A 26,688-nucleotide genomic window follows, 5' to 3' on the forward strand; every position below is an offset into this window, starting at 1 on the left:
GTGTCCGGGCACGCGCAGCGCGCCCCCTCGGTGCGCGGGCACAGCAGCCAGGCTGCCGGAGAGCTGATCTCGGGGATTCGGGTGCGGAGCCCTTGGCCTGGAGGCGATATGGGTGGTCCGTGGCCCGGTTCAGTCGCTTGCAGCAGCCCGGGGAACAGGTGAGGCCGCCTGCCCCGGTCTCTCATCCTCTAGCTGCCCATACCTTGCCCCCATCCTAACCCCTCCCAATCCCAGGCTCCTCCACTCCCCAGCCAGTGGCCCCCATCCCTCTCAACCCCATGTTCTCCCTCGGCACCCCTGACCCCCGATCCTCCCCCGCTTCTGTTCTCTCCTCTACCTCCTCCCTAAATCCCGCATCCCTAACATCCTCCCGCCCATGGTCCCTCTATTTCCACAGCCCATCCCGCATGCTCATCAAAATACCCCTATTGAGGGCCCCCAGCCCCATCCCGGGATTGCACATTGCCAGTCCCCCCTCCCCTGCAGTGCAGCCCCATCCCCCTTCCATCATAGCATCTCATAGCCAGGCTCCCTCCCCCACTATCTGCAGCCCCCCCACCCAATGGAGGCCTTTATCCTATCCTCCCCTATTCCAGTGCAACTCCATCCCCCAATCCATTCCAAGCCCTCGTAGCCCCCAATACTGCAGTTCTCAATATTGGTCCATTCCTGCACAATGCCCCGCGCCCAGCACCGCTGCAGCCCCAAAAGTACCCCGAGATGCCATTCTCATCCCCGGCATTGCTGCCTCCCCTTGTCTTCTCCCAAATTGCAAGTTGGACCAGGATGGAGATCTTGGCCTTGGGGATTCACAGTGGGTCCTAGGGTACAGAGGGCGTTTGGGGGTCGGTCCGATTGTCTAGGTGTTCACGGAGGAGGGGCTGCAGGGAATTGACTCAAAGGAGAATTTGGCATTTGGCGCCGAAGGGTTACTGGAGAGGGGGGCATCCCGAAAGGGTTAATGGAATTTGTGGGGTGGGGGCAGCACCGAGGGGGTTAATGTGGGGGGGTTGCTGGTGGGGAAGCTGTGTGAATGAGCGGTCTGTGCCCTGGAGTTGCCATGGAGACGGTGAATGGGGGGATTGTGTGAACTCAGCTGCGGACTATGCCCCCCCCAATACACACACCCACCCACTCCCTCCTGCCCCACCTCCCTACTCCTACCCCTTCCTTCCCCTTCCCCTCCTCCCCACACCCGGGTGCATTCTGGGCAGTGTCTGGGATCTTACCCCCCATACTTTGCTCCCCATTTCCTCATTTCCTCTGAGCCCCCACCCCTTTAGCCACTTTACCCGCCCTCCCTCCTCTTCCTTTTTCTTCTCTCTCTCTCTCTCACACACACACACAGACACACACACACACACACACACACACACACACACACACACACATTCTCATTCCCCTCTCGTGGTGGCTGATTGCCGGGCGTTCCCAATCTCCCTCCCCCACCCCTTCAGCCAGTTCTTAAAGGAGCAGGCCTGCAATCTGGGAAGGCGGGAGAAATGGAGGAAAACTAAATGTGCATGTGGCGTGAGTGTGCCTGTGTGTGCGTGTGTGTGCGGGAGCATGCGGGAGTATCTGTGTGTGCCTGTGTCTATGTGTTGACTGTGTAACTGTGTCAGAAGGCCTATGTGTCTGAGTGTGTTGCTATTTCTGTTTCTGTCTCCACCTATGTGTCACCATTATGCTGCATGTGTCTGGATATTTACCTATGCGGGTATGTGTGATTATATTTCAGTAAGTCTCTATATGTGTCTCTGAATGTATCACTCTGTGAGGCTCTGGCTGTGTGAGGTGCTCTGTCTCAGAATGTGGGACTATATGAGGGGATCTCTGTGGGTTTGGAATATATGTCTCTGTGAGTGAATATCGCAGTGTCTGTGATCCTGGCTTGGTCTCTCTCATTCCCTCTTTGAGTCTTTATGAGTTTATTTCTATGAGTCTCTGAATATGTGTTCCCCATGCTCCGTTGTTTATTTTATAATACACCGGAAGAGCATCCACAATGCCTAGGGTGCTAGGCAGAACTCTTTCTGCCTCACTTCTGGAATTCGGTGTGAATTAAGAGAGAGCCAACCGAAAGGACCAAGGCTTAAGGATTTGGGAGCAGTGAGGGCTGAGGAGAAATGTACAGGAGGGGCGCAGGAGGGTCCGAGGACTCCGGTGAATGGCTGTCCCGCCCTCTGCCCTGCCTGAGGGTGAGGGAGTCTCTCTGTGGGACTCTGCCGATTTGCTGCTTTCTGTTCTTGTGTCTTAGTGTCCCGGAGTGAGGTTGACAATCCCACCCTGTCCTGAAGTGGAGGTCCCTGTGTGGGCTTACCAGGTCCCAAGGGCTACACAGCTCTGTTCAAGCAGCATGCCCGGGGACCTGAGCTCCATCTTTGTTTCTCCCCACCCCCTGGCTGTCACATGCTACTGGCTCCAGCCGACCCTGATGAACCCCTTTGGCTGTGGAATTGAAGTTGGGCACCGGGAACTTGCAGTGGCAACAACTGTCACTGTCAAACCCCTTGGATTTTCCAGCCATGGCCAGGCACATAGAATGGTTCTGATTGGCAGTGGATCATCTGTGAGTCCCTGGGCCCCTGGGCATGTGAAACCTCTCCTACCTATAAGAGAATAGCCCAAGCCCAGCGGGGCCCCCAAAGACCAACTCTGTTGCCCTCCCAGACCATCTTGGATGACGCATACTTCCCTCTTTCCACAGGCCTGTCTGGCCCTGAGGGAGTCCCCTTTCTGAAGCTGTGGTGCTTGGACGACCTGCTCTCTACATTGCTGGGCACCTGTAGGTGTCCCTCGAGAGCTCAGTTTTGAGGTTCAAGTCAGTGTGGCCATGAAGGGGCTGCCTATTGGGCTGATGCTGTGACCCTGGAGTCTGCCTCTCCTGCCAGTCCCCCTGCCCGGAACATGTGGCTGCGGCTTGGCCCGCCCTCGCTGTCCCTGAGCCCCAAGCCCACGGTTGGCAGGAGCCTGTGCCTCACCCTGTGGTTCCTCAGTTTGGCGCTGAGGGCCAGTACCCAGGCCCCAGCACCCACAGTCAACACTCACTTTGGGAAGCTAAGGGGTGCCCGAGTACCACTGCCCAGTGAGATCCTGGGGCCTGTGGACCAATACCTGGGGGTGCCCTACGCAGCTCCCCCGATCGGCGAGAAACGTTTCCTGCCCCCTGAACCACCCCCATCCTGGTCGGGCATCCGGAACGCCACACACTTTCCCCCAGTGTGCCCCCAGAACATCCACACAGCTGTGCCCGAAGTCATGCTGCCGGTCTGGTTCACTGCCAACTTGGATATCGTCGCTACTTACATCCAGGAGCCCAACGAAGACTGTCTCTACCTGAACGTCTATGTGCCGACGGAGGATGGTGAGTGCTGCGGCCAGGCACTGTGCCCTCCCTGCCTCCCGCCTGCCCTGCTGTGTTTGTGGCTTGCATGTGGTTGTGTGCCCTGCAGCATGCATCTGTCTGTCTGTGAAAATGCTTCTAACCATCACTCTGCTTGGCCTCCCACCCCCCTCCCTGTTCTTCCCTCTCCCAGCATTGTCCGAGCTCCCATGTGTGAGTGACACTGTTGCCAGGAGGGGCCTGGCCCGGCCTGAGAGCTCTGACGGGTCTAGGTCCAGTGCTGGATGGGGGTCCCCTGGGGGAGTATGGGTCACGGCTGGCAGCTGCCCGCGGGAGGATGCTGGCTCCACCAGGCCCCCCTGTTGCCATTCCACCTGCTTCGAAAGGTGGTAGGTGTGTGTGGCCAAGGGCACTGGGTGTGTGGGGGGCGGGGCGGCAAGCCTGGTGGGTGATGCTTAGGTGCCTCCTCTTTCACTAGCTGATGCCTCCTCCCGCGGGGGTCACACTAAGGTAAGTGACAGAAACAAGGAGATGGTGGGACAGGCTCTCTGCCATGTGCCGCCTGCAGAGCAGCTCAGCTCTTGGGGCCTGGGGGGTGGGGGGTGCATGCCCCTGGGCAGAGGCCTCCTGTTATTTTTTAGTTTTTTATTCATTTTACAGTAAAGCGGATTTCCAAGGAATGCGCCCGAAAGCCCAACAAGAAAATTTGTAGGAAAGGAGGTAGGTAGCGAGCCGGCGGGGAGGGAGAGAGAGAGAGAGGGAGGGCTGCCTGCCCACCTGCCCTTGCCCCCAGGACCCAGCCTTCCTCCAAGTAGCCCAGGCTCAGGGGGCAGTAAGCAGGCATAAGCACCACCTCATCTGAGGGCCCTGGCTGCCTTGCAGGGAGAATTTGGTGGCCTAAGGCAGGCTCAGAGCAGAAGCAGCAACCCTATTTCTTCCAATCTTCCCAGCCCCAAATTCCACCCTAAAGTGTGTGCCAAAGGCAGAGCCAGTGGCTCTCTCGGTGACACCTCAGGAGAAACTCTAGGAAGCCAAGATGGAGCCAGAGGCTCCACCCTTTTCCTAGTGGGTGGAGCCAGAAGACCATCCCTTCTGTGTTCTTTCTCCTGGATTGAAAGTCTAGACTCAATTTTCCCACCCTGAAGCTTAGACCAAACGTGTACACAGGTTTAGTAACTCCTGCCATACACACCTCTGTCTCCCACCCCACTACCTCTGGCCAGAGTGTAGCTGATAGACCCAGGCTGCTCTGGTGGCAGAACTTGGGGGTCTCTGGGAACTATGGACTTTAAAGGAGGCAAAAGATCCTGAATTTTAAATTTACCCTCATGCTGAGAGGAGTTTCTCCCCCTGTATAATTCTTCCTGTTGGAATATCGCTTCATGTTTTCTGTAAAGTGCCTTGGCATTTACCTTAGAGAATCCTCCCTGTATCTCTGGAAGCGTCTAAGGCAGGAATCAGTATCCCAATTTTACAGATGAGGAAACAGGCCCAGGGGAGTGACTTGCTGCTGCTCAAGGCCCCCGTCGCTGGTCTGTGGCAGATCTGGGACCAAAACCTGGGTCTCTTGACCCTCAGGGCGTGTTCTTTCCACTGTAGCACACAGAAGCAACTCCCATCTGCTCATTCCCATCTCCCCAACTCAAAAAAAATGGTGAGATGTGGCTGGGCTGGGGAGAATTGGAACAGTAACAGCCTAAGGAACAGGTGGAAAAATCACAGCTTGATCCCTACAACCCTCTGGCAAGCTGGGAGTTTGTTTTCCTTTGATGTCCTAGGGCAGAGTTTCTCAGAATGGGGTTGCCAGGATTTCTGGGATGGGGTGCTCCTTACTGAATAAGAATTTCTGGGGGCAGAGCCTGGGAATCTATATGTTGAACATGAGCCCTGAGCGCTTCTAATGCACACCCGAGCATGGAGTGAGACCCGCTGCTGTAGGGATAGTATTTCACCACAGCCCCATACCCCACCCAGGACCTCACACACCATAGGCAATTGATGTTTTTTGTGTAATTCAGAAGCATCATGGTGCTGCAGAAAGAGTACAGGTCTGGGAAGCACAAGGCCTGAGTCCCAGCTCTGCTGCCAACTCACAGTGAGACCTTAGGCAAGTCTTGTCCTTCAAGAACCTCTGTTTCCACATCTGAGGTTGGTAGGGTACAGTTCTGGCCTTAGCATTCCATTAGCCTGTAAATGAATTCAGGAAGAAGGTCTCTTAAACCTGCAGGAGAGGCCGGGCGTGGTGGCTCATGCCTGTAATCCCAGCACTTTGGGAGGCCGAGGCAGGTGGATCACGAGGTCAGGAGATCGAGACCATCCTGGCTAATACGGCAAAACCCCGTCTCTACTAAAAAATACAAAAAATTAGCTGGGCGCGGTGGCGGGCGCCTGTAGTTCTGGCTACTCGGGAGGTTGAGGCAGGAGAATGGCATGAACCCAGGAGGCAGAGCTTGCAGTGAGCTGAGATCGTGCCACTGCACTCCAGCCTGGGCGACAGAGCGAGACTCCATCTCAAAAAAAAAAAAAAAAAAAAAAAAAGAAAAGAAAAGAAAAGAAAAAAACCTGAAGGAGAGATGGCATTCACATTAACCATTTCTTAGGAAGAATGATCGCCCAGTAAGAGCCTTGGGCTGTCCAGTCCAGCCCTGAGAGTGTGGCCAGAGAGCAGACTGGAAGCCCCGGCTCAAACATGCACATTTACCAATCGTGATTGTTGACTGTGGGCAAGGCCATGTGCTAGGTGTTGTTGGGATGTGGAGGGATGTGAGGTAGAGGAAAGATTTAGAAATGACTAAAGGCCTAATCACTGCTCTGAAGAAGCTCTTAGCCTTGTATTAAAACTCAGCTGGTTTGGCCGGGCGCGGTGGCTTATGCCTATAATTGCAGCACTTTGGGAGGCCAAGACGGGTGGGTCACTTGAGCTCAGGAATTCGAGACCAGCCTGGCCAATATGGTGAAACCCCATCCCTACTAAAAATACAGGTGCATGGTGGCACACACCTGTAGTCCCAGCTACTTGGGAGGCTGGGGCAGGAGAATCGCTTGAACCCAGGAGGTGGAGGTTGCAGTGAGCCGAGGTGGTGCCATCGCACTCCAGCCTGGGCAACAAGGCTGAAACTCCATCTAAAAAAAGAAAAAAAAAAAACTCAGCTGGTTTCCCTAAGTCCCATGGGCCAATCAGGAAGTGGGTTCCAGACAGTGCAAGGGAAGGCATTTGGTCATTTCACTGTTCAAATTAGTTCCCTACCCAGGACCTGGTGGCCATTTGGAAGAGTGACAAATCCCGCCTCTTGAGGGAGACCCATCCCCGGAGGTCGTTAGGGTTGTGGTGTGCAGAGGTCTGGGGACCAGCCTGGCTGGGATCCCTCAGCGGCGCAGGGTCTGGGAATGGTGGTCGGCAGTCAGGCTGGCCTGGGTGAGAGGCATGGCAGCTAGGAGCTGCTCAGCAAGTGCCAGGCTGAAGGAGCAGAGGCACCTGTGTGAAGGAGGCTGAGACAATGCAGCAACCCAGGAACACTTTCAGAGGGATTCACAAGGGACGTATCTTCTAAGTCAGCGATGATGGGAAATGAAGGGTTTCCTGGGGAAGACCTGCCCCATCTCCCCAACACCCCACCCCATCAAGTTGGAAGGAATTCGTGTCTGGGGATGAGCAATTCCTTCCCGTTTGGTAGGCTGTCCGCAGTGTGAGGGATGATGCCCATGTCCCATTAAGGTTTCTGAGGACAGCACTGGCAGGTGTTGAGCTAATGTGTTAAGACGGTAGGTGCCACCGGAAGTTCAGGGAGCCAGAGGCAATTTCTCCCCTAGAGCTGTGCTCTTGTCCTGGTTGAAAAGCCATTTTGTAGGATGAGGGCAGTTCCTGTTTTGATGAATGGCTGTAAGGAAATCTAGTCATCAGAGTCCAGACCGGCTGGGAAAGAGGGCTCTTTACTCCCTCCAGGCTGAGGGTATCTGATGTCATAGATGCCTGGGTTGGCAGCACAGCCCCCTCTGTTTCCACACACTGACCAGCATCCAGACAGCCGGTCCTCTCCCTCCACAGCCATTGCCAGGATGCACTTCTAGCCTCCTTAGAACAGGAAGGAGAATCTGTGCCAGCTTAGCCCCAGATCCTAAATGTCTCCCTTCTCACCTCTAGTCTCTTCTTTTTTCTCTTCCCCTCCTTGCCCCTTCTCTCCCCCTACATGCCCCACTGCTTTTCTCATCTATTTCTTCCCTCCCTTCCCCTTTCCCCCACCCCAGAAAGGTGGCATGATGCAGTGGAAAGACCATGGGCTTTGGAGTCAAGCAGACCTGGGTGTGAATCGCACCTCTAGCACTTCCTAGCTGTGTGATCTTGAGCAAGTCACTTTACCCCTCTGAACCTCAGTTTCCCCATCAGTGAAACAGTAATAATGATAGGACCTATCTCACTGGGGTGTAAGGATCAAACAATATGGCAGAAGCAGAGTGTCTGGCACATGGTGAATATTCAGTACATGGTTGGAGCTGTGACCATTATTCCTATCTCTTTATTTCTCTTCTATTTTTTTTTCTCTCTCTCACCATCCCTTTCTCCTCTTCCCCTTTCTTCTGTCCCTCTCTCCCTCTCTGGCTCTCTCTACATCTCAGAGCAATGCTTGCTGCTCTCAACACTGGTTCCTGTGGGCAGGAACCCCATTTGCCATTAACCAGAGCAGGGGCTCCAACAAGGAAGACCAGAGGGAAAGCTTCATCTCCCATTTTCTCCTGTGGGAATCAGGGTCAGCTGAGGCCCAGCTTGAGCCTGCCCACTGGGCCCCAGGAGCTCAGGCCTGGGGTCCCTCTACACGTCTCTGCCCTAAGTACCTCGTATCCACAACCTCCACACTTGCTGGCAGTGTCACCCCTCACCCTTGGTACCTGACCCTGCTCTCCAGCTCGACCTGCCTGTGTACACACAAGCAGCCCCTTCCACCCAGAATGAATCCTTCCCCTGAGAGGGTCTCTGGCTCTGTGCCCTGGCCCACTTGCTGCTACCTCCTTCCTCACTGGAAAGGTAGTTGGTTGAGATGGGCTGTTGGGGACAAGGAGGCGGGGCAAGGCGGTGCAGAGAGGCCAGCACAGCAGGGGCCTGCAACACCATCATCCTGATGAAGGTCTGGGCCTCAGCCCACCCATTCCCTCAGTTCTTGCCATCCCTCCTGCCTGTCCTGGGCCCAGGCCCGGAGCTGGCTTGCTGGGCCACACTGCAGTCATGCTGTTTTTGAATTCTCTCTCTGTTTTGTTCTCTGTTCTGTGCTGTTGTGTCTCCCCGTGTCTGGTCCCCAGGATCCGGCGCTAAGAAACAGGGCGAGGACTTAGCGGATAATGACGGGGATGAAGATGAAGGTATTTGGGGGCTGCAGGGCGCGGCGGCTGGTGCATGGCACAGAGCCCCTCCCCTTCTCGATGGGGAGAAGCCCCGTCTGTCTGTCTGTCTGTCCGTTGGTGTGTTTCTGTTCCTGTACAAGGCCGTTGGGCTGTTCATCTGTCTTTGGCCCTGTTGGCCACTGGGAGTTCCGGGGTGATGGACATGGCTGGCAGGAGCAGGGGACCACAAGCAGAGCCATGGGGAGGACATCCTCCTTGCCTGGGTCTCCCGCCCCTTCCCCATCTTCTGTGGTTCAGAGGCACCTGCCCCTACTGAGCAGCAGGGAGAGTGGAGAGAAAGCAGGACCACTGAGGGCGGGGAGAGGACAAAGACAACGGAACGGCAAGGAGACTACCTGTGTTTCAGTGAAGAGACCCCTGTGTCTCACAGGGAGCCTGGCTTCTGGGAGAGGGGCCCCGCAGGATGGTGAACTGGGGAGTGAGGCAGTGACAACCAAAGGGGCTGGAAAAGCAGCACCAGAACCTCCCCAGCCTTCTAGAAAAGAGAGAGATGGTCTCGGGGCTAGGGGCTGCAGTAGGTACAAGACAAGGCCAGAAAGAATGGGCTAAAATGCCAGGCTGAGGCCAGGACACCACAGCCATCAATAGATGGCATAAGATCCTTGGGCAATGATCGGACCAGCCTTCCTCCTTGGAGAAACAAGTTCTGTTTGCTCCGCAGCAGAGAGCATTCCCTTCCTCCTCCATGCCCTGGCCCTGCCCCTCTGCCCTGAAGGGGCCAGGCAGCTCAGGGGGGCCCAGTGGTGATGGGTAGGGCTGTGCTGGCATGGCAGAGAGTATTGGTCCAGTTCACGGACTGACAGGCTACAGGCGGAGGTGATCAGGCCTGGAGCCTTCTCTTGACTGCCCCAGCCCTGATGCCGTGCCGCCTGGGCTCGGGAGCAGCCGCTTGATGGTCCCTTGTTGAATGGCCTCTGGGGAGGCTCCATCTTCATCTTGGTGCTGACTGGGAGCAGGCTCTGTCATTCTTAGTTCTTCCCCATCCCCAATGCTTCTGGTTAAGTCTGCCCAGGGAGAATGGGGAAATGGGCACATGGCTAAGAAACCATGTCAACAAGGTTCCCCCCACCCTATCTCTGCCATTCACTCCCCTTTCCCACATCCTTCCTTGTTCTCTCCCTGTGCCACCCCTTATTCCCACACCTCTTGTCTCTGTCTGCACTGGGGGGCCAGCTGCTGCCAATGGCCGTTTTTCCATGTAACTGGTCTAGTCTTGGGGGTTTCAGGGCTCCCCAGCTCCTGCTCTCTAAAGCCATGTCAGGTCCCAGGACTCCTGGGTGCCCAGGGTAGCGACTCACTTGATGTGGCTAAAGGACCAGCCCTTCCTCTTTCTGCTGCCCCCCGCGCCCAGGGCCCAGCCATGGCCCACTGAGGCCTGGCTGTATCACATGCCTGGCTGCCTTCAGCTGGGAGGCACTTGAAACCAGAGCCTTTAAAAATATCACTGAAGCCCCACTGTCTCGGGCTGATGCTTGAGCTCCAGGTTGAGCAACCCCATGAGTCCTGCCCTCAGGGATGGCGGTGGTGTCCTGGCACCTGGGATAGCTTTGCTGCCCGCACCCACCCCCTGGGCTGGCAGGGGTGGGGGAGCAAGGGCATCCCACCCAGCCTGTGTCTCACCCCTTCTCCTTGCAGACATCCGGGACAGTGGTGCTAAACCCGTCATGGTCTACATCCACGGAGGCTCTTACATGGAAGGGACAGGCAACATGATTGATGGCAGCGTCCTCGCCAGTTATGGCAATGTCATCGTCATCACCCTCAACTATCGGGTTGGAGTGCTAGGTATGGTTCCCTGCCTGGTGCCTGGAAGGAAGACTGGCTTCGCAAGGGGGGAGGAAAGAATGCTGGAGAATTTAAAAACAGATAGCCTTGCTTCTCTAGCTGGTGCTAATAACCACAGTCAAAATGGTGTTATCCTCTGGCCCCTACCCAAATGCTAGGGGCTTCCCCATATCCCCAGGCCCTTTCTTGGAAGGTTTAGATGCCACCAGAAATTCAATTCAAACTTCACACCTTCTCTCAGGTCCCAAGCCAGGTCTCTGCTTCCAGACTTTGACTTGGCTGAGTTTTGTAGGATGCTTCGATTTTCCACTGTCCTGTCTTCACCTCTACCCACCCGCCCCACATCTCTAAACACCCCACACATGCACAGATATTCCTTCCAGTCCACTCCATGGCCACACACCTATTTACCTTCATGTGTTTACACATCCACCCCGCCATGCACCTGCAGGAAGACGGTGATTTCTCACTCACCCCCATAAAGTACACACACCTAGCCCCACATTCACATCTCCAGGCCCCTCACATGTAAACACATTCTCCTAGCACTCCAGGTAACTCCATTCACATGGTCTCTCCAGAACACATATCCACATACCCACACGGTCTGTGTACTCCACGTCTGCACCCCGCAGATGGCTCTCACCCTCTGCATATACACACACACATGCTCATATACTTCTCCCCATGTCTCTGTAGCCACATCTACACCGATACCCACGACGCATACACACCCACACTCACACTTTACCCCCATATTTACAGCCCACACAAAAACCTACACCCTGCACATCCATGTCCACACCCAAACTCCACACATATACACCTTAAATGTACATAAATATTCCTTCCACCCACCCCCCACAAATACCTACACACGCCCGTATCCCCCTGCACACCCTACTTCCACATCCACTTTACACATCCACCTACTACCACACACACCTGTCCCTCACTATCTCCTCAGAAACACAAACAAATATTCCCCTTCCCTACACACATATACTCTTACCTGTTTGTCCACACTGTCCCACCCCACACATACACAGATACTACACACACACCATATCCACATCTACATACATCCCACACACTGCCCTTATGTCATTCCCCTACACATACATTCCCCCACACACACATCCACATATGCATGCACGCGTATACATGCGCACACTCTTCCATACACAGCCTGTATATGTACACCCAGCACACACCCATGCACTTCTCCCCTCACCCCACCCCACAAATATATACACATCCGTGTACATGGGGCTGCATCTGTATCCATACATGCACACACACCTCTACCCAGGCCCAACCGCATCCCCCAAGTCTCCCCACACTTCCTTACCCCGTATATGCACACGTACACACTCTTTGTACTCTAAGCATGTCCCCTGCACACTCCCACCCATCACACACATACTCCCATGCATATGCACTCATTGCCCAAATGCCTCCTCATATGCACCCATACACCTCCCCACCCCCGCATTCTCTGCTGTGCACAAGCTTGTGTCAGTCATTTAGGCTGCCCTTGAACCCTGTACCTTCCTTGGTGACCACCCATGCCTATCTATGGCCAAAGTCTTGAGGTAAATGAGTGCCTCAGAGAGGGTGACTAAGCACACAGGGCCCTGCTCATGCTCCCCCAAGCCCCGCATCCCTGTAGTGGCATGAAGAAGCCAACTTCTTTCTGGAGGAAGAGTTTCAGCGGGAGTGTAGGCTCTTGGTCAGGTCTGTAGGCATATGGGTGCTAAACCAGCAGTTAGGCATGGCTTATTCCATGGCTAACTAGGGGACACGACCATATTTTATTTTATTTTCATTTAATTTTTGAGACAGGGTCTCACTCTTGCCCAGGCCAGTTTTGAACTCCTGAGCTCAAGTGATCATCCTCCCACCTCAAGGGCCTTATTTTAATTTGCTTATTTATTTATTTATTTATTATTTTTATTTTGTTTTTGAGGCAGAGTCTCACTCTGTCGCCCAGGCTGGAGTGCAATGGCACCATCTTGGCTCACTGCAACCTCCGCCTCCCGGGTTCAAGTGATTCTCCTGCCTCAGCCTCCTGAGTAGCTGGGATTACAGGCACCCGCTACCATGCCAGGCTAATTTTTGTATTTTTAGTAGAGACAGGGTTTCACCATGTTGGCCAGGCTGGTCTCGAACTCCTGACCTTAGGTGATCTGCCTGCCTCAGCCTCCCAAAGTGCTGGGATTACAGGCATCAGCCACCACGCCTGGCCCTTAATTTTCTCTTGACTATATTGCTTTGTCAGTTCCAATCTCAGAGGCTCCGGGGCTGCATTTCACTTCTGGGTGCAGTTGTATGCGCAGAACGGCAATCTTCTCTTGGCTTACAATTAATACTATGTGAGATAGGAAGATACTCTTTTGGGGTTCAAACTGCAGAAATGATGCTCCTTTAAAAAAGCAAAGTCGGTGTCCCCTTCATTGGCGCCCGGGAGACTGAATATGGAGCATGCAGGCCATTCACGCTGGCCTCCCCACGGTCTGGTAGGCTTGGGATGTTGGGATGTCATGGTTCTGCTCCTGCCCCTCTGTCTTTCTGCATCACCTCAGACACCATGGTGAGGCTCTTGTAAGCTGTTCTGTCCTGGTACCATGGTACCATGGTACCATGAAGGTGGCTGGAAACCCACACACTAGGGCTGCACACTTTCTTTTTTTAATTAATTAATTAATTAATTTTTGAGACAGAGTCTCACTCTGTCACCCAGGCTGGAGTGCAGTGGTGCAACCATGGCTCATTGCAGCCTTGACCTCCCAGGCTCAAGTGATCCTCCCACCTCAGCCTCCCGAGCAGCTGGGATTATGGATTACAGGTGTGCACCACCACACCCAGCTAATTTTTGTATTTTTAGTAGAGACAAGGTCTCGCTATGTTGGCCAGGCTGGTCTGGAACTCCTGATCTCAAGTGATCCACTTGCCTTGGCCTCCCAAAGTGCTGGGATTACAGGCGTGAGCCACCGCGCCCGGCTGGGCTGCACAGTTTCTAGAGAGGAATGAACGCGCAAATGTAATCACAAACAGATATGCAGACACATGTACACGGTAGTTCAAAGCCAAAAGTAATTTTGCTACTTTCTTTTCTTAGAGTGACAGAAAACACTCAGCTCAGCTGCTTAAAAAAATATAAACACAATGCTCCATTCTATAAGGTTTATTGGAAAATACAAAGAATACTAAAAATATGCTTCAGAGCAGCTAGGAATGAAGAAAGAGAGCATGGAAAAGAGGGAGAGAAAGAGGAGAAAGCAAGGAAGAGAAGAAAAGGAGAGGACAATAGAGAGTCAGGGAGAGGAAGCAGAGAGGAGACAGAAGGAGAGACTTAGGATCTGGGGAGAGACTCGGCATTTCACGTAGGATGTGAAGTCTCCACAGTGTCAGTTGGGAACTGTGGGCCGCACAGAAGGCTGTCGCTGGTGAGCATTCCGTATGATATCCTGATTTGCTGATTACTTCACAGTCCTTCAGCTGCTCTAATCCTTAAGCTTCTACACCAGAAGTTCTTAACCTTTGGGGGCATCTTGGACCCTTTTGAGATTCTGATGAAAGCTACGGACTCTCCCCTGGAACAATGCACACATGCGTGTGTGCACACACATGCATGTGCGCACACACACACTTAATTTTACAGGGCCGGGTGTGGTGGCTCACGCCTGTAATCCCAACACTTTGGAAGGATGAGGTGGGTGGATCACCTGAGGTCAGGAGTTCAAGACCAGCCTGGCCAACTAAACCCTGTCTCTACTAAAAATACAAAAGTGAGCTGGGCATGGTGGCACGCGCCCGTAGTCCCAGCTACTCAAGAGGCTGAGGCAGGAGAATTGCTTGAACCTGGGAGGCGGAAGTTGCAATGAGCCAAGATCGTGCCACTGCACTCTAGCCTGGGCAACACAGTGAGACTCCATCTCAAAAAAAAAAAAAAAAAAGAAAAGGAAAAAGAAAAAGAAAAGAAAAGAAAGAAAGAAAAAACAATTTTACAGATCCCCCTTAAGTTCATCCATGAAAGTCAGGTTAAGAACTCGCACTTGACAGCCCCGTCATTTGGATAACCAGAACAGCACATCTAGAGCGCAGGAACATTCTTTGAGCTTAAGCAGTTGATGATCAAATATCACCGAAAACTCAGAAGGAGTCCTACACTGAGATTTGCTCAGAAGTTCCTCACCACTTCCTGCACACCCTTCAGTTCCTGTTCTGGAACACAAATATAATCAATAAGCCCGTATTGGATGCCGGGTACATATAAGATGTTTGTTTTTGTCTCTTGACACCAGATGTAGAACATGGGTTTGTCCCTGATGCTTGGGAATTTTCTTTTCTTTTTTTTTTTTTATTGAGACAGAGTCTTGCTCTGTCACCCAGGCTGGAGTGCAGTGGCACAATCTCAGCTCACTGCCAACCTCTGCCGCCGGGTTCAAGCGATTCTCGTGCCTCAGCCTCTGGAGTATCTGGGATTACAGGCGCGCACCACCACGCCCAGGTATTTTTTTTTTTTTTTTTTAGTAGAGGCGGGGGTTTCGCCATGTTGGCCAGACTGGTCTCGAACTCCTGACCTCAGGTGATCCGCCCTCCTCAGCCTTCCAAAGTGCTGGGATTACAGGTGTGAGCCACTGCGCCCGGCGGGGAATTTTCCTGTGTAGTGGGGCCTTTGTTGTTTTGTTGCCCAAAGCATCCCAGAACAGGTGGTTTGTTTTGGACCCCAGTCACAGGCATTCATTCACTCTCCTTCCCATCAGCTTTCCTGAGCACTGAACCCATCAGGCGGTTCACTCTAAGGTGCTTATCTTTTTTCTTCTTTTTTCTTTCTTTCTTTCTTTTTTTTTTTTTTTTTTTTCTTTTTGAGACAGAGTCTCGCTCTGTCGCTCAGGCTGGAGTGCAATGGCATGATCTCGGCTCACTACAACCTCCGCCTCCCCGGTTAAAGCAATTCTCCTGCCTCAGCCTCCCAAGTAGCTGGGATTACAGGCGCCTGCCACCACACCCGGCATATTTTTGTATTTTTAGTAGAGACGGGGTTTCACCATGTTGGCCAGGCTGGTCTTGAACTCCTGACCTCAGGTGATCCACCTGCCTCGGCCTCCCAAAGTGCTGGGATTACAGGCATGAGCCATCACGCCCGGCCTCTAAGGTGCTTTTCTAGATATCTTGGGTGATTCATGAATGTTGAGAATGTCACAGGCTAATCCATGGATCCTCTCCAAGGCAGAGGGGTAGCTATTATTTGAGAAGGCCCCACTGGGCTTGAAGCCAACAAAGAAAGGGACTCCAGCAGGATATAGGATGTGGAAATCCCTGAGGCTGAGGAAGCAGGCACTTGCCAAGTTTTACTCCAGGTTCCAGAATTGAATCCTACATGCTTGCTCAGGTACCCTCCAGGCAAACCGAAAACCCAGTAAACATCAAGCCTTGAGTGACACAAATATCTGGTTTTGTTACAATCTGCCAGATTCCCCATCTTCTGTTGACGAGCAGTTTACCATGAACTGCAGTATAAACTTGGGCCCAGGGAGACTGGCTCCGATTTATTCTGACAGTTTATGGAGTTTAGTATTTCAGCCTTCATTCTCACATGGTTTCTGTGGATGGTTGAGTTACTGGGGAACTAGCAGTGAGTGACCTCTCCCAGAATGCCAGATATTGTGTGCTTGTGGTTGGTCAGGTTTGCTGTCATCTTCCTGAGCCTGTTGGAGATAGCATTTCTTTTTTCTTTTCTTTTTTTTTTTTTTTTTTTGAGATGGAGTTTCACTCTTGTTGCCCAGACTGGAGTGCAATGGCGCTATCTCGGCTCACCGCAACCTCCGCCTCCCAGGTTCAAGTGATTCTCCTGCCTCAGCCTCCCTAGTAGCTGGGATTACAGTCACATGCCACCAAGCCCGGCTAATTTTGTATTTTTAGTAGAGATGGGGTTTCTCCATGTTGGCCAGGCTGGTCTCAAACTCCAGACCTCAGGTGATCTGCCCGCCTTGGCCTCCCAAAGTGCTGGGATTACAGGCATGAGCCACCACGCCTGGCCTGGAGATAGCATTTCAAGCAGGACTCTTCATGGAGTAGGGATCATTGACATGGCATCATCCACATGCTTCGGGGCCCCTTAACCAGAGGCTCATAGGATCTGAGAGAGCAGAGAGTGATGGTCAAATCCTCCATCCAATCACCTGAGGTCAGGAGTTCAAGACCAGCCTGGCCAACATGGCGAAACCCCATCTCTATTAAAAATACAAAAATTAGCCAGGCATGGTGGCAGGCACCTGTAATCCCAGCTACTCGCAAGGCTGAGACAGAAGAATCACTTGAACCTGGGAGGCGGAGGTTGCAGCGAGCCGAGATCATGCCATTGCATTCCAGCCTGGGCGACAAGAGTGAAACTCCTTCTAAAAAAAAAAAAATAAATAATAAATAAATCCTCCATCCAGCCCTTTCAGGCCTTTGTTCCTAACCCAGGAAATTGGTACATTGGAGAAATCTGCTCTACTACATCCAAATGCAGGCTTTGCCTGCTGATTAGGGCAGGCATGTTTGACACATTTCAGTAAATGATGCCTTGGCAAAGGCTGAAGCCAAGACCACTATTGCCTAAATGAAAGAAAAGGAAAAGAGAATACAGGGGAAGGAGAGAGGAGGGAGGACTAAAAGAAGGACAGTGATTTCTGCCAGAGGGTCCCAAGGCTTGGGCAGCTGGGTTGGATCATGGTCAACAGAGTTGGGGTTTTGAGGGATTTTTTTTTTTTTGGTTGCTTTTTTAGAGATGGAGTCTCGTTCTGTCCCCCAGGCTGGAGTGCAGTGGGGTAATAACAGCTCACTGCAGCCTTCACACCTAGGCTCAAGTGATCCTCCAGCCCCAGCCTTCTGAGTGGCTGGGACCACAGGCATGCACCACCACAACTGGCTAATTTGTTTTGTTTTAAAAACAAAAAGGGACAGGGTCTTGCTACACTGGCCAGGTTGGTCTCAAACTTCTGACCTCAAGTGATCCTCCCACCTCAGCCTCCTAAAGTGCTGGGATTACAGGTGTGAGCCACCATGCCCGGCCAAGTTTTTAAGACTCAAAGGAGCAGCTTCAATTTCTGAATGGGCCACGCAAAGGAAAAGCTGATTTCCTTGTCTGGAAGAGCAAGGGTTCCTTCTTCATCCTCATGCAGGCTTTCTCTAATTCATTCTCATTTCCTCCTCTGGAACCTGGGGCTAAAGAGGACTTGTGACTAGGGCCCGGGAGAAATAACTAAGTACTTTACATACTTAATTGTACCAGAGGTAAATTAATAACACACTTGAAGAGGATGAGATGAGCTCTTTTGCAGAAGCTAGGTACAGAAGGACTTGAGAAAGACAGTGGTGAGGTCTTGTGACTGCTTGAGTCTATTTGAATTCAGCCTCTGCCTATGGACTGCAAGGACGCCAGAGAACTCCCCATGAGCTCTGGGAGTCTTCTCCAACATGGCCTCTCACAAAGTTGATTCCAGGTGCTGTGAATGAGCTTTTAACTGGGGAGTAAAAAATACTGATCCAAGTGTGGGTTTCCAATGTGTAGGAGCTTCACAATTACCCACCTCCAAAGACTTCTTCCAAAAGCCTAGGGCAGGAGAAGACAGAGCCTTCCAAGGGACCCAAGGATTCAGGGAAGAGAGATGAAATAAGGCCGCAGGCTCAGTCTAAAATGGAAGCAGAGTAGGGGGGAATATAGGACATCTCTGTGGGATAGCCAGCAGGTGGGCAGGAAGGTAGTCTCCATGGCAACAAGTCTCCACAGCAGCAAATCCCAGCAGGTGGGTGGGAAGGTAGTCTCCATGGTGACATGTCTCCTCAGCAGCAAATTCCAGTGGGGGGGCGGGAAGACCTGTTTCTGTGGTAACGCACTGCGCTACTTCCCCATTTCTCCACCAGATGAAAAAGATGGTCTGACCCAGTGGTTTCTCAACTTTGGCAGGTATCAGCATCACCTGGAGAGCTTGTTAAAAACACAGATTGCTAGGCCCCACCCCAGAGTTTCTGATTCCTTAGGCCTCCAAGGGAGGGAAATGAGGACCTGCCCTGAAAATGAGGGGAAGGGGGCCATCGAGGCCCCGGAAGGAAGTGGAGAGGGACTGATTTGAACAGGAAGGGCAAGGAGAGCTTAGGGATTGTTGCCTCTTGGGATCATCTACACTTCCTTTGGAGAGAGAAGAAAGGGGAAAGAGAAGTAACTATAGAGCTGCAATGTGCCCAGCATGTTATAGATGCTTATGTTCATTTTATCCTTGTTACAACCCTGTGAGGTATTTTTATCCCCATTTTACAGAAGAGGACACTATGGCCCAGAGATTTTAAATTAAGTGCCCAAGGCTACATGACTAAGATGTGATAGAGCCAGGATTCAAATCAAGGACCGTCTGACTCCAGGGTTTCCATTCTATCTTGCCAGATGTTAGGGTAAGGTCCCCAATAGTACATCAGGGCAGAGAATGCTGAGTTCTGGACATTTGCAGTTTCTGCAGTTTGTCTCCCACCTGGAGGCATGCACTTCAAATGGTCTGCAGACCCCTCCTTCCAAGCTGGATAACAGGTGGGAGGCAGGGAGCTGACCCCTCCTCTGTTGACGATGCTGGACATTGCAGAAAGGAGCACTGGTTTAAGTTAACTATGTGGGAAGAACTACACTGCGTGCTCATTCTCTATTCCCACCTCCCCTGTTGACCCTGCCTGCCGTCATCACCCAAATCCTCCATCCCTCTGCCTTCATTGTCTTCATGCCCTTTGTTGAATCCAGGTTTCCTGAGTACTGGAGATCAGGCTGCCAAGGGCAACTATGGGCTCCTTGACCAGATCCAGGCCCTCCGCTGGGTGAGCGAGAATATTGCCTTCTTCGGGGGAGACCCCCGCCGGATCACTGTCTTTGGCTCGGGCATTGGTGCATCCTGCGTCAGCCTCCTCACGTTGTCACATCACTCAGAGGGTGAGTAACTCGTGGGGCAAAACATGAACTAGCCAAGTGCCGGCTGTCCCAGCATGCCCCATCCATGCCCCAGGGCATCCAAGGGAATCGGCCAGCTCTCTTCTACCAGCTTGGTATCCCTTTGGCAAGAAGTGGAAGAGAAATGTTTCTCTGGGAGAAGTACTTCTCCCAAAGCTGGAGAGGGAAGGAAGAGAATCCCATTTATGTCCCGGGAAAGCAAGATTCTCCTTCTGATGTGGGAGTCTTATTTGGGGGAGTGGGAATAGAACAATTGTCCCCTCAGAGGACAATAGTTTGACAGGGGTTGGGGAGGATCTTTCAGCATGGGAAGGACATGTTACTTCACAGTAGAGATATAGGGTGGAAATTGGTTTCTAGGTCTAAGAAACATCCATTCTCTGCCTTTCTCTCTGAAGAACAAGTCTGTACAAGAGGGGAAACATCCTAGAGGGGGAAGTGGGTCTGAAATGAGAGTCACTAACCCGCGAGGTGGGCTTCTTCCATAGGATGATGGTCTATTATCAGACTCCAGACCTCTCCCCGACTGTGCAAGCTGCCGGGGAGATTCTCATTTTTGGCCTCTCTCCTTGTGGTGGGTCCCTTTGCCAGTGACCCTTCCAAGAGAGCAGAATAGGTCCTTTTTGCTCGGCAGGAAATGTTTTCTCCACCTCTGGACTACTGGGAACATTCTATCTCTGAGAGGCAAAGCTGAGCTTCTCATGAAGAAAAGATCTTCCTGAAATAGGTGCCCTTTTCTGAAGTAAGGAAATCTGTGAGCGAGGATGCTTTTTTTCTTTTTTAATTGAACACTAACCCCCTGAGTTAGGGACATTCTCACAGGAAGACTTTCCATCTCTTGAAGAAGTTCTGTCTCTCTCAGAGAGAAGAACCACCTTCTTTGACCTAGAAATTCTGTCTTTGCCCCTCCAGGGACTACCCTGGTGAGGGAAGACTTAGGTGGGATCTGCATCTCTAAAGAGAGAGACTGTGTTCCTAGGTGACCATAGTGGGAACAGGAATCTTCCCTTTTTCCCCAAAGGAGGGCGAAATGACGGGCTGCAAGGGTGCCTTGGCCTGAAAAGATGTTCTGTGCCTCCTCTGACTGGGGACTCCTCCCCTAGGAGAAGAAAGCCTTTCCTGGAGTGGTGCTATGCTTTGTCTCATAGGGGGCCTGTGTCTCTGGAGGTTTGACTTCTTTTTTTTCTTTGAGACAAGATCTCGCTCTGTCCCCCAGGCTCTGTCCCCCAGTGCAGTGGTGTGATCACAGCTCACTGCAACCTGTTCCTCCCAGGCTCAAGTGATCCTCCTGCCTCAGCCCCCAGAGTAGCTGGGGACTACAGGTGCATGCTACCATGCCCGGCTAATTTTGGGGATAAATTTTTTTTGTAGAGACAGGTTTTCGCCATGTTGCCCAGGCTGGTCTCAAACTCCTGAGCTCAAGCGATCTGCCTACCTCGGCCTCCCAAAGTGCTGGGATTACAGGCATGAGCCACTGTGCCTGGCCGAGGTTTGACTTCTTTAAAGATCTGTTCTCTCTGTTTTTCTGTAATTGATGCATGGAGAATAATCTTTGGGAAAATGAGGCTGTCTTTTAAGTAGTAATCTATCATTTCTTTCCCTCTCTTTCCACTCATGCAAACTGGCTTTCTCTTAAAGGAATGGAATTATGTGCCTGAGGGACAAATTCTCCCTTGGGAATGTTGGGGCCAGGGAGAGAATGATATCCTTTTTTTTTTCTAGAGGGGAAAATTATCTTCTTTTTGAGTTTGGGGGACTGGCTCCCTCTCTGCTAGGGGAAAATCTGAATTTGAAGTATCGGTAGCTTCAGATAAAAGGAAAGTCTCTGCCAGGCGCGGTGGCTCACGCCTGTAACCCCAGTACTTTGGGAGGCCAAGGCGGGTGGATCACCTGAAGTCGGAAGTTCAAGACCAGCCTGACCAACATGGTGAAACCCCGTCTCTACTAAAAATACAAAATTAGCCGGGCGTGGTGGCGGGTGCCTGTAATCCCAGCTACTCGGGAGGCTGAGGCAAGAGAAACGCTTGAACCTGGGAGGCAGAGGTTGCAGTGAGCCGAGATCCCACCATTGCACTCCAGCCTGGGCAACAAGAGCAAAACTCCATCTCCAAAAAAAAAAAAAAAAACAAAGTCTCAGTGGAGACCACAGACGGGGAGCACAGGTTCCCTGGAGACTTTCAGACCCCAAGGCCTTTGCCCTTGGGCTCCTTCCCCAAGCCCTCAGAATGTGGGGCTCTTGCCTGCCTGCATTTCTCATCTCTCATGAAAAAGACTCCTTTGTGGTGCAAGTGCCAGCTCCCTGGTGGTGCGCTGGCACGGAGCTGGGCCCAGCTGGGCAGGAAGCAAGAGGGGAAGACAAGGAGAGATAAAGAGAGGCGGCATAAGGGGGCTGATGTCTGGGATTCAAGGGGTTAATTCTTCCTGACATTGCCTTAACCCCTAAGTTACCAGCCATCGCACCAGGACAGGGAAGGGATGGTGGAAGCCATCAAGGAAGGGGTTCAGCAACCCCTCCTTTGGCCCTACATCATCCCCTGCCAAAAGAGTTGTTCCCCCTTCCTAGCCCATTTAAACCATGGGGCAGCCTCAGTGACAAAGGAATGAAGGGATTTATGGCTATGTGTGACACGACAGATCTGACCTGGCGCTACCTGTCTTCTGTAGGCCTTTTCCAGAGAGCCATCATCCAAAGTGGCTCTGCTCTGTCCAGCTGGGCTGTGAACTACCAACCAGTGAAGTACACCAGCCTGCTGGCAGACAAAGTGGGCTGTAATGTGCTGGACACCGTGGATATGGTGGACTGTCTTCGGCAAAAGAGTGCCAAGGAGCTGGTAGAGCAGGACATCCAGCCAGCCCGCTACCACGTGGCCTTTGGCCCTGTGATTGATGGTGATGTCATTCCTGATGACCCTGAGATCCTCATGGAGCAGGGCGAGTTCCTCAACTATGACATCATGCTAGGTGTCAACCAGGGCGAGGGTCTCAAGTTTGTGGAAGGGGTGGTGGACCCTGAGGATGGTGTCTCTGGCACTGACTTTGACTATTCCGTCTCCAATTTTGTGGACAATCTGTATGGCTATCCTGAGGGTAAGGACACCCTGCGAGAGACCATCAAGTTCATGTATACAGACTGGGCAGACCGTGACAACCCTGAGACCCGCCGTAAAACACTGGTGGCACTCTTCACTGACCACCAGTGGGTGGAGCCCTCAGTGGTGACAGCCGATCTGCATGCCCGCTACGGCTCGCCTACCTACTTCTACGCCTTCTATCATCACTGCCAGAGCCTCATGAAGCCTGCTTGGTCAGATGCAGCTCATGGGGATGAAGTACCCTATGTTTTTGGGGTTCCTATGGTAGGCCCCACTGACCTTTTCCCCTGCAACTTCTCCAAGAATGATGTTATGCTCAGTGCTGTCGTCATGACCTATTGGACCAACTTTGCCAAGACTGGGTAAGGAGAAAATAGGGTTTTTTTCCTCTTTGAGACCCCAGCATGCCCTCCCCTCTGCTCCTCTAGCTAAACCTCTTCCATCATATCCCTTCCTAAGATATTCCCAAAATCTTGCTTGGTACCCCTTCACTCATCTTCCTATCTCCCCTTCCTGAGTCTTTCATGCCATTTTTCCTTCCTTCAAAAATGTTGTTGAGGCTCAGAACTCAGTTAGCATCGGGACTAGGAAGGAATGAGAGTTACTGGAAGAACTATGGGATTTAGCCAGGCCCAGTGGCTCACGGCTGTAATCCCAGCACTTTGGGAGGCGAAGGCAGGCAGATCACTTGAGCCCAGGAGTTCAAGACCAGCCACGGCAACATAGAAAGACCCTGTCTCTAAAAGAAAAAGCATTAGCCAGGCATGGTAGTGCATGCCTGTAGTCCCAGGTATTTGGGAGGCTGAGGTGGGAGGATCACTTGAGCCCCGGAGGGTGAGGCTACACTGAGCTGTGATCACGCCACTGTACTCTAGCCTGGGTGACAGAGCGAGACCTTATCTTAAACACACACACACACACACACATATACACACACACACTATGGGATTCAAGGTTAGCTGGTCACAGGCTATGTGAAATAGGAATGCAGTACTTCAGAAAGAGCCTTCAGGGCCAGGCGCGGAGGCTCATGCCTGTAATCCCAGCACTTTGGGAGGCCAAGGCAGGCAGATTGCCTGAGCTCAGGAGTTCAAAACCAGCCTGGCCAACATGGTGAAACACCGTCTCTACTATAATACAAAAAATTTGCCAGGCGTGGTGGCGGGTGCCTGTAGTCCCGGCTACCTAGGCAGGAGAATTGCTTGAACCCAGGAGGCAGAGGTTGCAGTGAGCCGAGGTTGCCCCACCGCACTCCAGCCTGGGCGACAGAGCGAGACTCTGTCTCAAAAAAAAAAAAAAGAAAAAAAAAGAGAGAAAGAAAGAGAGAGAGAGAGAAAGAAAAAGGGAAGAAAGAAAGAAAGAGAAAGAAAGAAAGAAAGAAAAAGAGACTTCGGGTTCAGCAACTTCTGCTTGCTTAATAAAAGAAAGAGCCTTTATTAGGGGGCTCCTGGCAAAATTGGGCAGCTGAAAAGATTGATAAATGCTCAGTAGCATGTGCAAAGAAAAAGCATCTATAGCCTTAATCTTAAGGGATGAGCGCCGGGAAGGAGGATATAGGAGTTCAAGCCCTGGGGAAGAAGCAGGTGTGGGCAGAGCAGGGGACCCTGAAAAAGATGGAAATGGTGGGAAGTTCTAAACTGGGAAAGAGGTTTGGCTGTCAGAGGAAAAATGCTGGGCCTTTTCCTCATCCAGATAGAGTGGTGACCCCAGATTTCCATGTGGTATTTCAGGGATCCCAACAAGCCGGTCCCCCAGGACACCAAGTTCATTCACACCAAGGCCAACCGCTTTGAGGAAGTGGCCTGGTCCAAATACAATCCCCGAGACCAGCTCTACCTTCACATCGGGCTGAAACCAAGGGTCCGAGATCATTACCGGGCCACTAAGGTGGCCTTTTGGAAACATCTGGTGCCCCACCTATACAACCTGCATGACATGTTCCACTATACGTCCACCACCACCAAAGTGCCGCCTCCGGATACCACCCACAGCTCCCACATCACCCGCAGGCCCAATGGCAAGACCTGGAGCACCAAGCGGCCAGCCATCTCACCTGCCTACAGCAACGAGAATGCCCAGGGGTCCTGGAACGGGGACCAGGATGCAGGGCCACTCCTGGTGGAGAACCCTCGTGACTACTCCACTGAATTAAGTGTCACCATCGCCGTGGGGGCCTCCCTCCTGTTCCTTAACGTTCTGGCCTTCGCTGCCCTCTACTACCGTAAGGACAAACGGCGCCAGGAGCCCCTGCGGCAGCCTAGCCCTCAGCGGGGAGCCGGGGCCCCGGAGTTGGGAGCTGCTCCAGAGGAGGAGCTGGCAGCATTACAACTGGGCCCCACCCACCACGAGTGTGAGGCCGGTCCCCCCCATGACACGCTGCGCCTCACTGCATTGCCCGACTACACCCTGACCCTGCGGCGCTCCCCGGATGACATCCCACTCATGACCCCCAACACCATCACTATGATCCCCAACTCCCTGGTAGGGCTGCAGACATTGCACCCCTATAACACCTTTGCCGCAGGGTTCAACAGTACCGGGCTGCCCCACTCACACTCCACTACCCGGGTATAGCTCCAACTCAGAGCACAGCCAATCTCCAGGCTCCCTCCCTCCCAGATCCAGGAACACATGCACACACACACACACACACACGCAGACACACACACACATATATGTATACGCACGCACCCACACCCTACAGCAGATCCACCTGCACAAACATAGACAGATGTGGACATGCACCCGCATGTACAAAAACACAAATACGGAAGTAAACCTGAACAAACCCTTTAAATGGGGACGCAGATGAGTCCTCGGTAAACCGAGAACCCATGAAACAGCAGCTGAAGCCAGCTCCCTGAATCTGACCACAGACACTCCTGGGGGGCCTGAAAGCAACAGCTGGACACCCCCTTGGTGCTCGCCTTCGGCCTCTCTTGGAACTGCACCACCGACCAACTCCAGACTTGGGAGCTTTAAAGAGCAGGATAGCTCTTCCTCCCCAGGACTTGGTCTTTTTTCTGGGTCTTGTTTTGTTGATTTTTCTTTTTTAATTTTGGAACAAATGCTTTTCCAACCCATGAGTGCTAAGAGCCTCTGGAAGGGAGGGCTTCAGGCCCGAAGGTCTCTCTGGCTCTAGGACCCCCAGTGCTCACACAATCAGACCAAGGAACAAGACCCCCAGGAAGGAAACAGATTTAAGCAAGAGCATGGGGTGGAAGGAGAAAGGGGCTAGCACTGGATGGAGCTGGAGGGCCGTAGGGGAGAGATCTCCAACTCTCTCTGTGTCCGTGTGGAGGGCTGCAGAGCCTGCAGGGTGACCTGCTTCCCCAAAGGCCAACAGCATTGGCCTGGCCAGACCAGGTGACCTTAGATTTGGTGAACAACGTACTATGGAAGCCACATCACTATTGGGCCCCCAGGTCTGATCTGGGTTTTGCCTCTGCCCTTGGGGAAATGCTATCAGAAATTCGCCCCATTTTCTTTACAGTCTTTTGTGTCTGTCATTTCTCTTTCAAAAAGGCGGTGTTTTTTGTTGTTGTTGGCTTTTTTTTTTTTTTAAAGAAAAGTTCTTAAAACACTAACGGAAACCCATGGAGTTTGTCCTTTGTAAAAATTTTAAACACAGTGTCTTGATATAAAAATAAAAAATCCAGTTAGCACTCCCAACCTGCCTCCCTTGCACAGGCCTTGCCCCAACAGACCTCCGAACAGGGTGCCTCTGCGGGCTGGGAATCAGGCAATCAGGCAGCCTCCCCCTGCCTCCTGTATCTTTAAGCTGATACTTAAAGCTGATACTTTAAGCTGAGTCTGGGCTGCACTGTGCGGGGTTGGGGGTTGGGGGCCCCTGCATGAAGGCCTCTCCAATCTTAATCAGGTTGCTCTTCCCATCCCCCTGCCCCCAGCGCGCTGGGTTCCTGCAGCTGAAGCCTCCTCTCAGCACTTCAGGCCTCCTAATGAAATGGCAAAAATACTTCCTTCCTCCTCTGCCACCGCTGCGGCCTCCTCCTCCTCTTCCTTCTCCTCCTCTTCCTTCTCCTCCTCCTCCTCTGCTGCAACCACCCTGCCCTCACCTTGGACTGGGGGCTGGG

The 26,688-nt window shown here is 52.5% G+C and overlaps 1 protein-coding gene across 7 annotated transcripts; it reads left to right on the forward strand.

Annotated features, from left to right (window-relative positions):
- NLGN3 (neuroligin 3) lies at positions 1-26,266 on the forward strand. Of its 7 annotated transcripts, XM_008973558.5 has the most exons (9): positions 17-158; positions 2,426-2,569; positions 2,708-3,364; positions 4,004-4,063; positions 8,636-8,695; positions 10,373-10,522; positions 19,299-19,484; positions 22,167-22,956; positions 24,325-26,266. In XM_008973558.5, the coding sequence occupies exons 3-9, from the start codon at positions 2,908-2,910 to the stop codon at positions 25,166-25,168; spliced, it is 2,547 nt and encodes an 848-aa protein (XP_008971806.1). In that variant the 5' UTR covers positions 17-158; positions 2,426-2,569; positions 2,708-2,907; the 3' UTR covers positions 25,169-26,266. The 7 variants fall into 7 exon arrangements, with proteins under 7 accessions (XP_003820194.1, XP_003820192.1, XP_003820193.1 ...); XM_003820146.4 differs by lacking the exon at positions 2,426-2,569 and having other exon boundaries at positions 1-158; XM_034950181.3 differs by lacking the exon at positions 2,426-2,569 and having other exon boundaries at positions 28-158; positions 3,221-3,364.
- The last annotated feature ends 422 nt before the right edge of the window (positions 26,267-26,688 follow it).

Source organism: Pan paniscus, chromosome X (assembly GCF_029289425.2).
Source record: "Pan paniscus chromosome X, NHGRI_mPanPan1-v2.0_pri, whole genome shotgun sequence".
Lineage (NCBI taxonomy): Eukaryota > Metazoa > Chordata > Mammalia > Primates > Hominidae > Pan > Pan paniscus.

Bases quoted from the DNA above. Each gene is read 5' to 3' on its own strand.
- NLGN3 (XM_003820146.4), top strand. From the start codon at position 2,908: ATGTGGCTGCGGCTTGGCCCGCCCTCGCTGTCCCTGAGCCCCAAGCCC. The intron at 4,064-8,635 runs GTAGGTAGCGAG...TCTGGTCCCCAG, and splicing joins GAAAATTTGTAGGAAAGGAG to GATCCGGCGCTAAGAAACAG. The intron at 22,957-24,324 runs GTAAGGAGAAAA...GTGGTATTTCAG, and splicing joins ACCAACTTTGCCAAGACTGG to GGATCCCAACAAGCCGGTCC.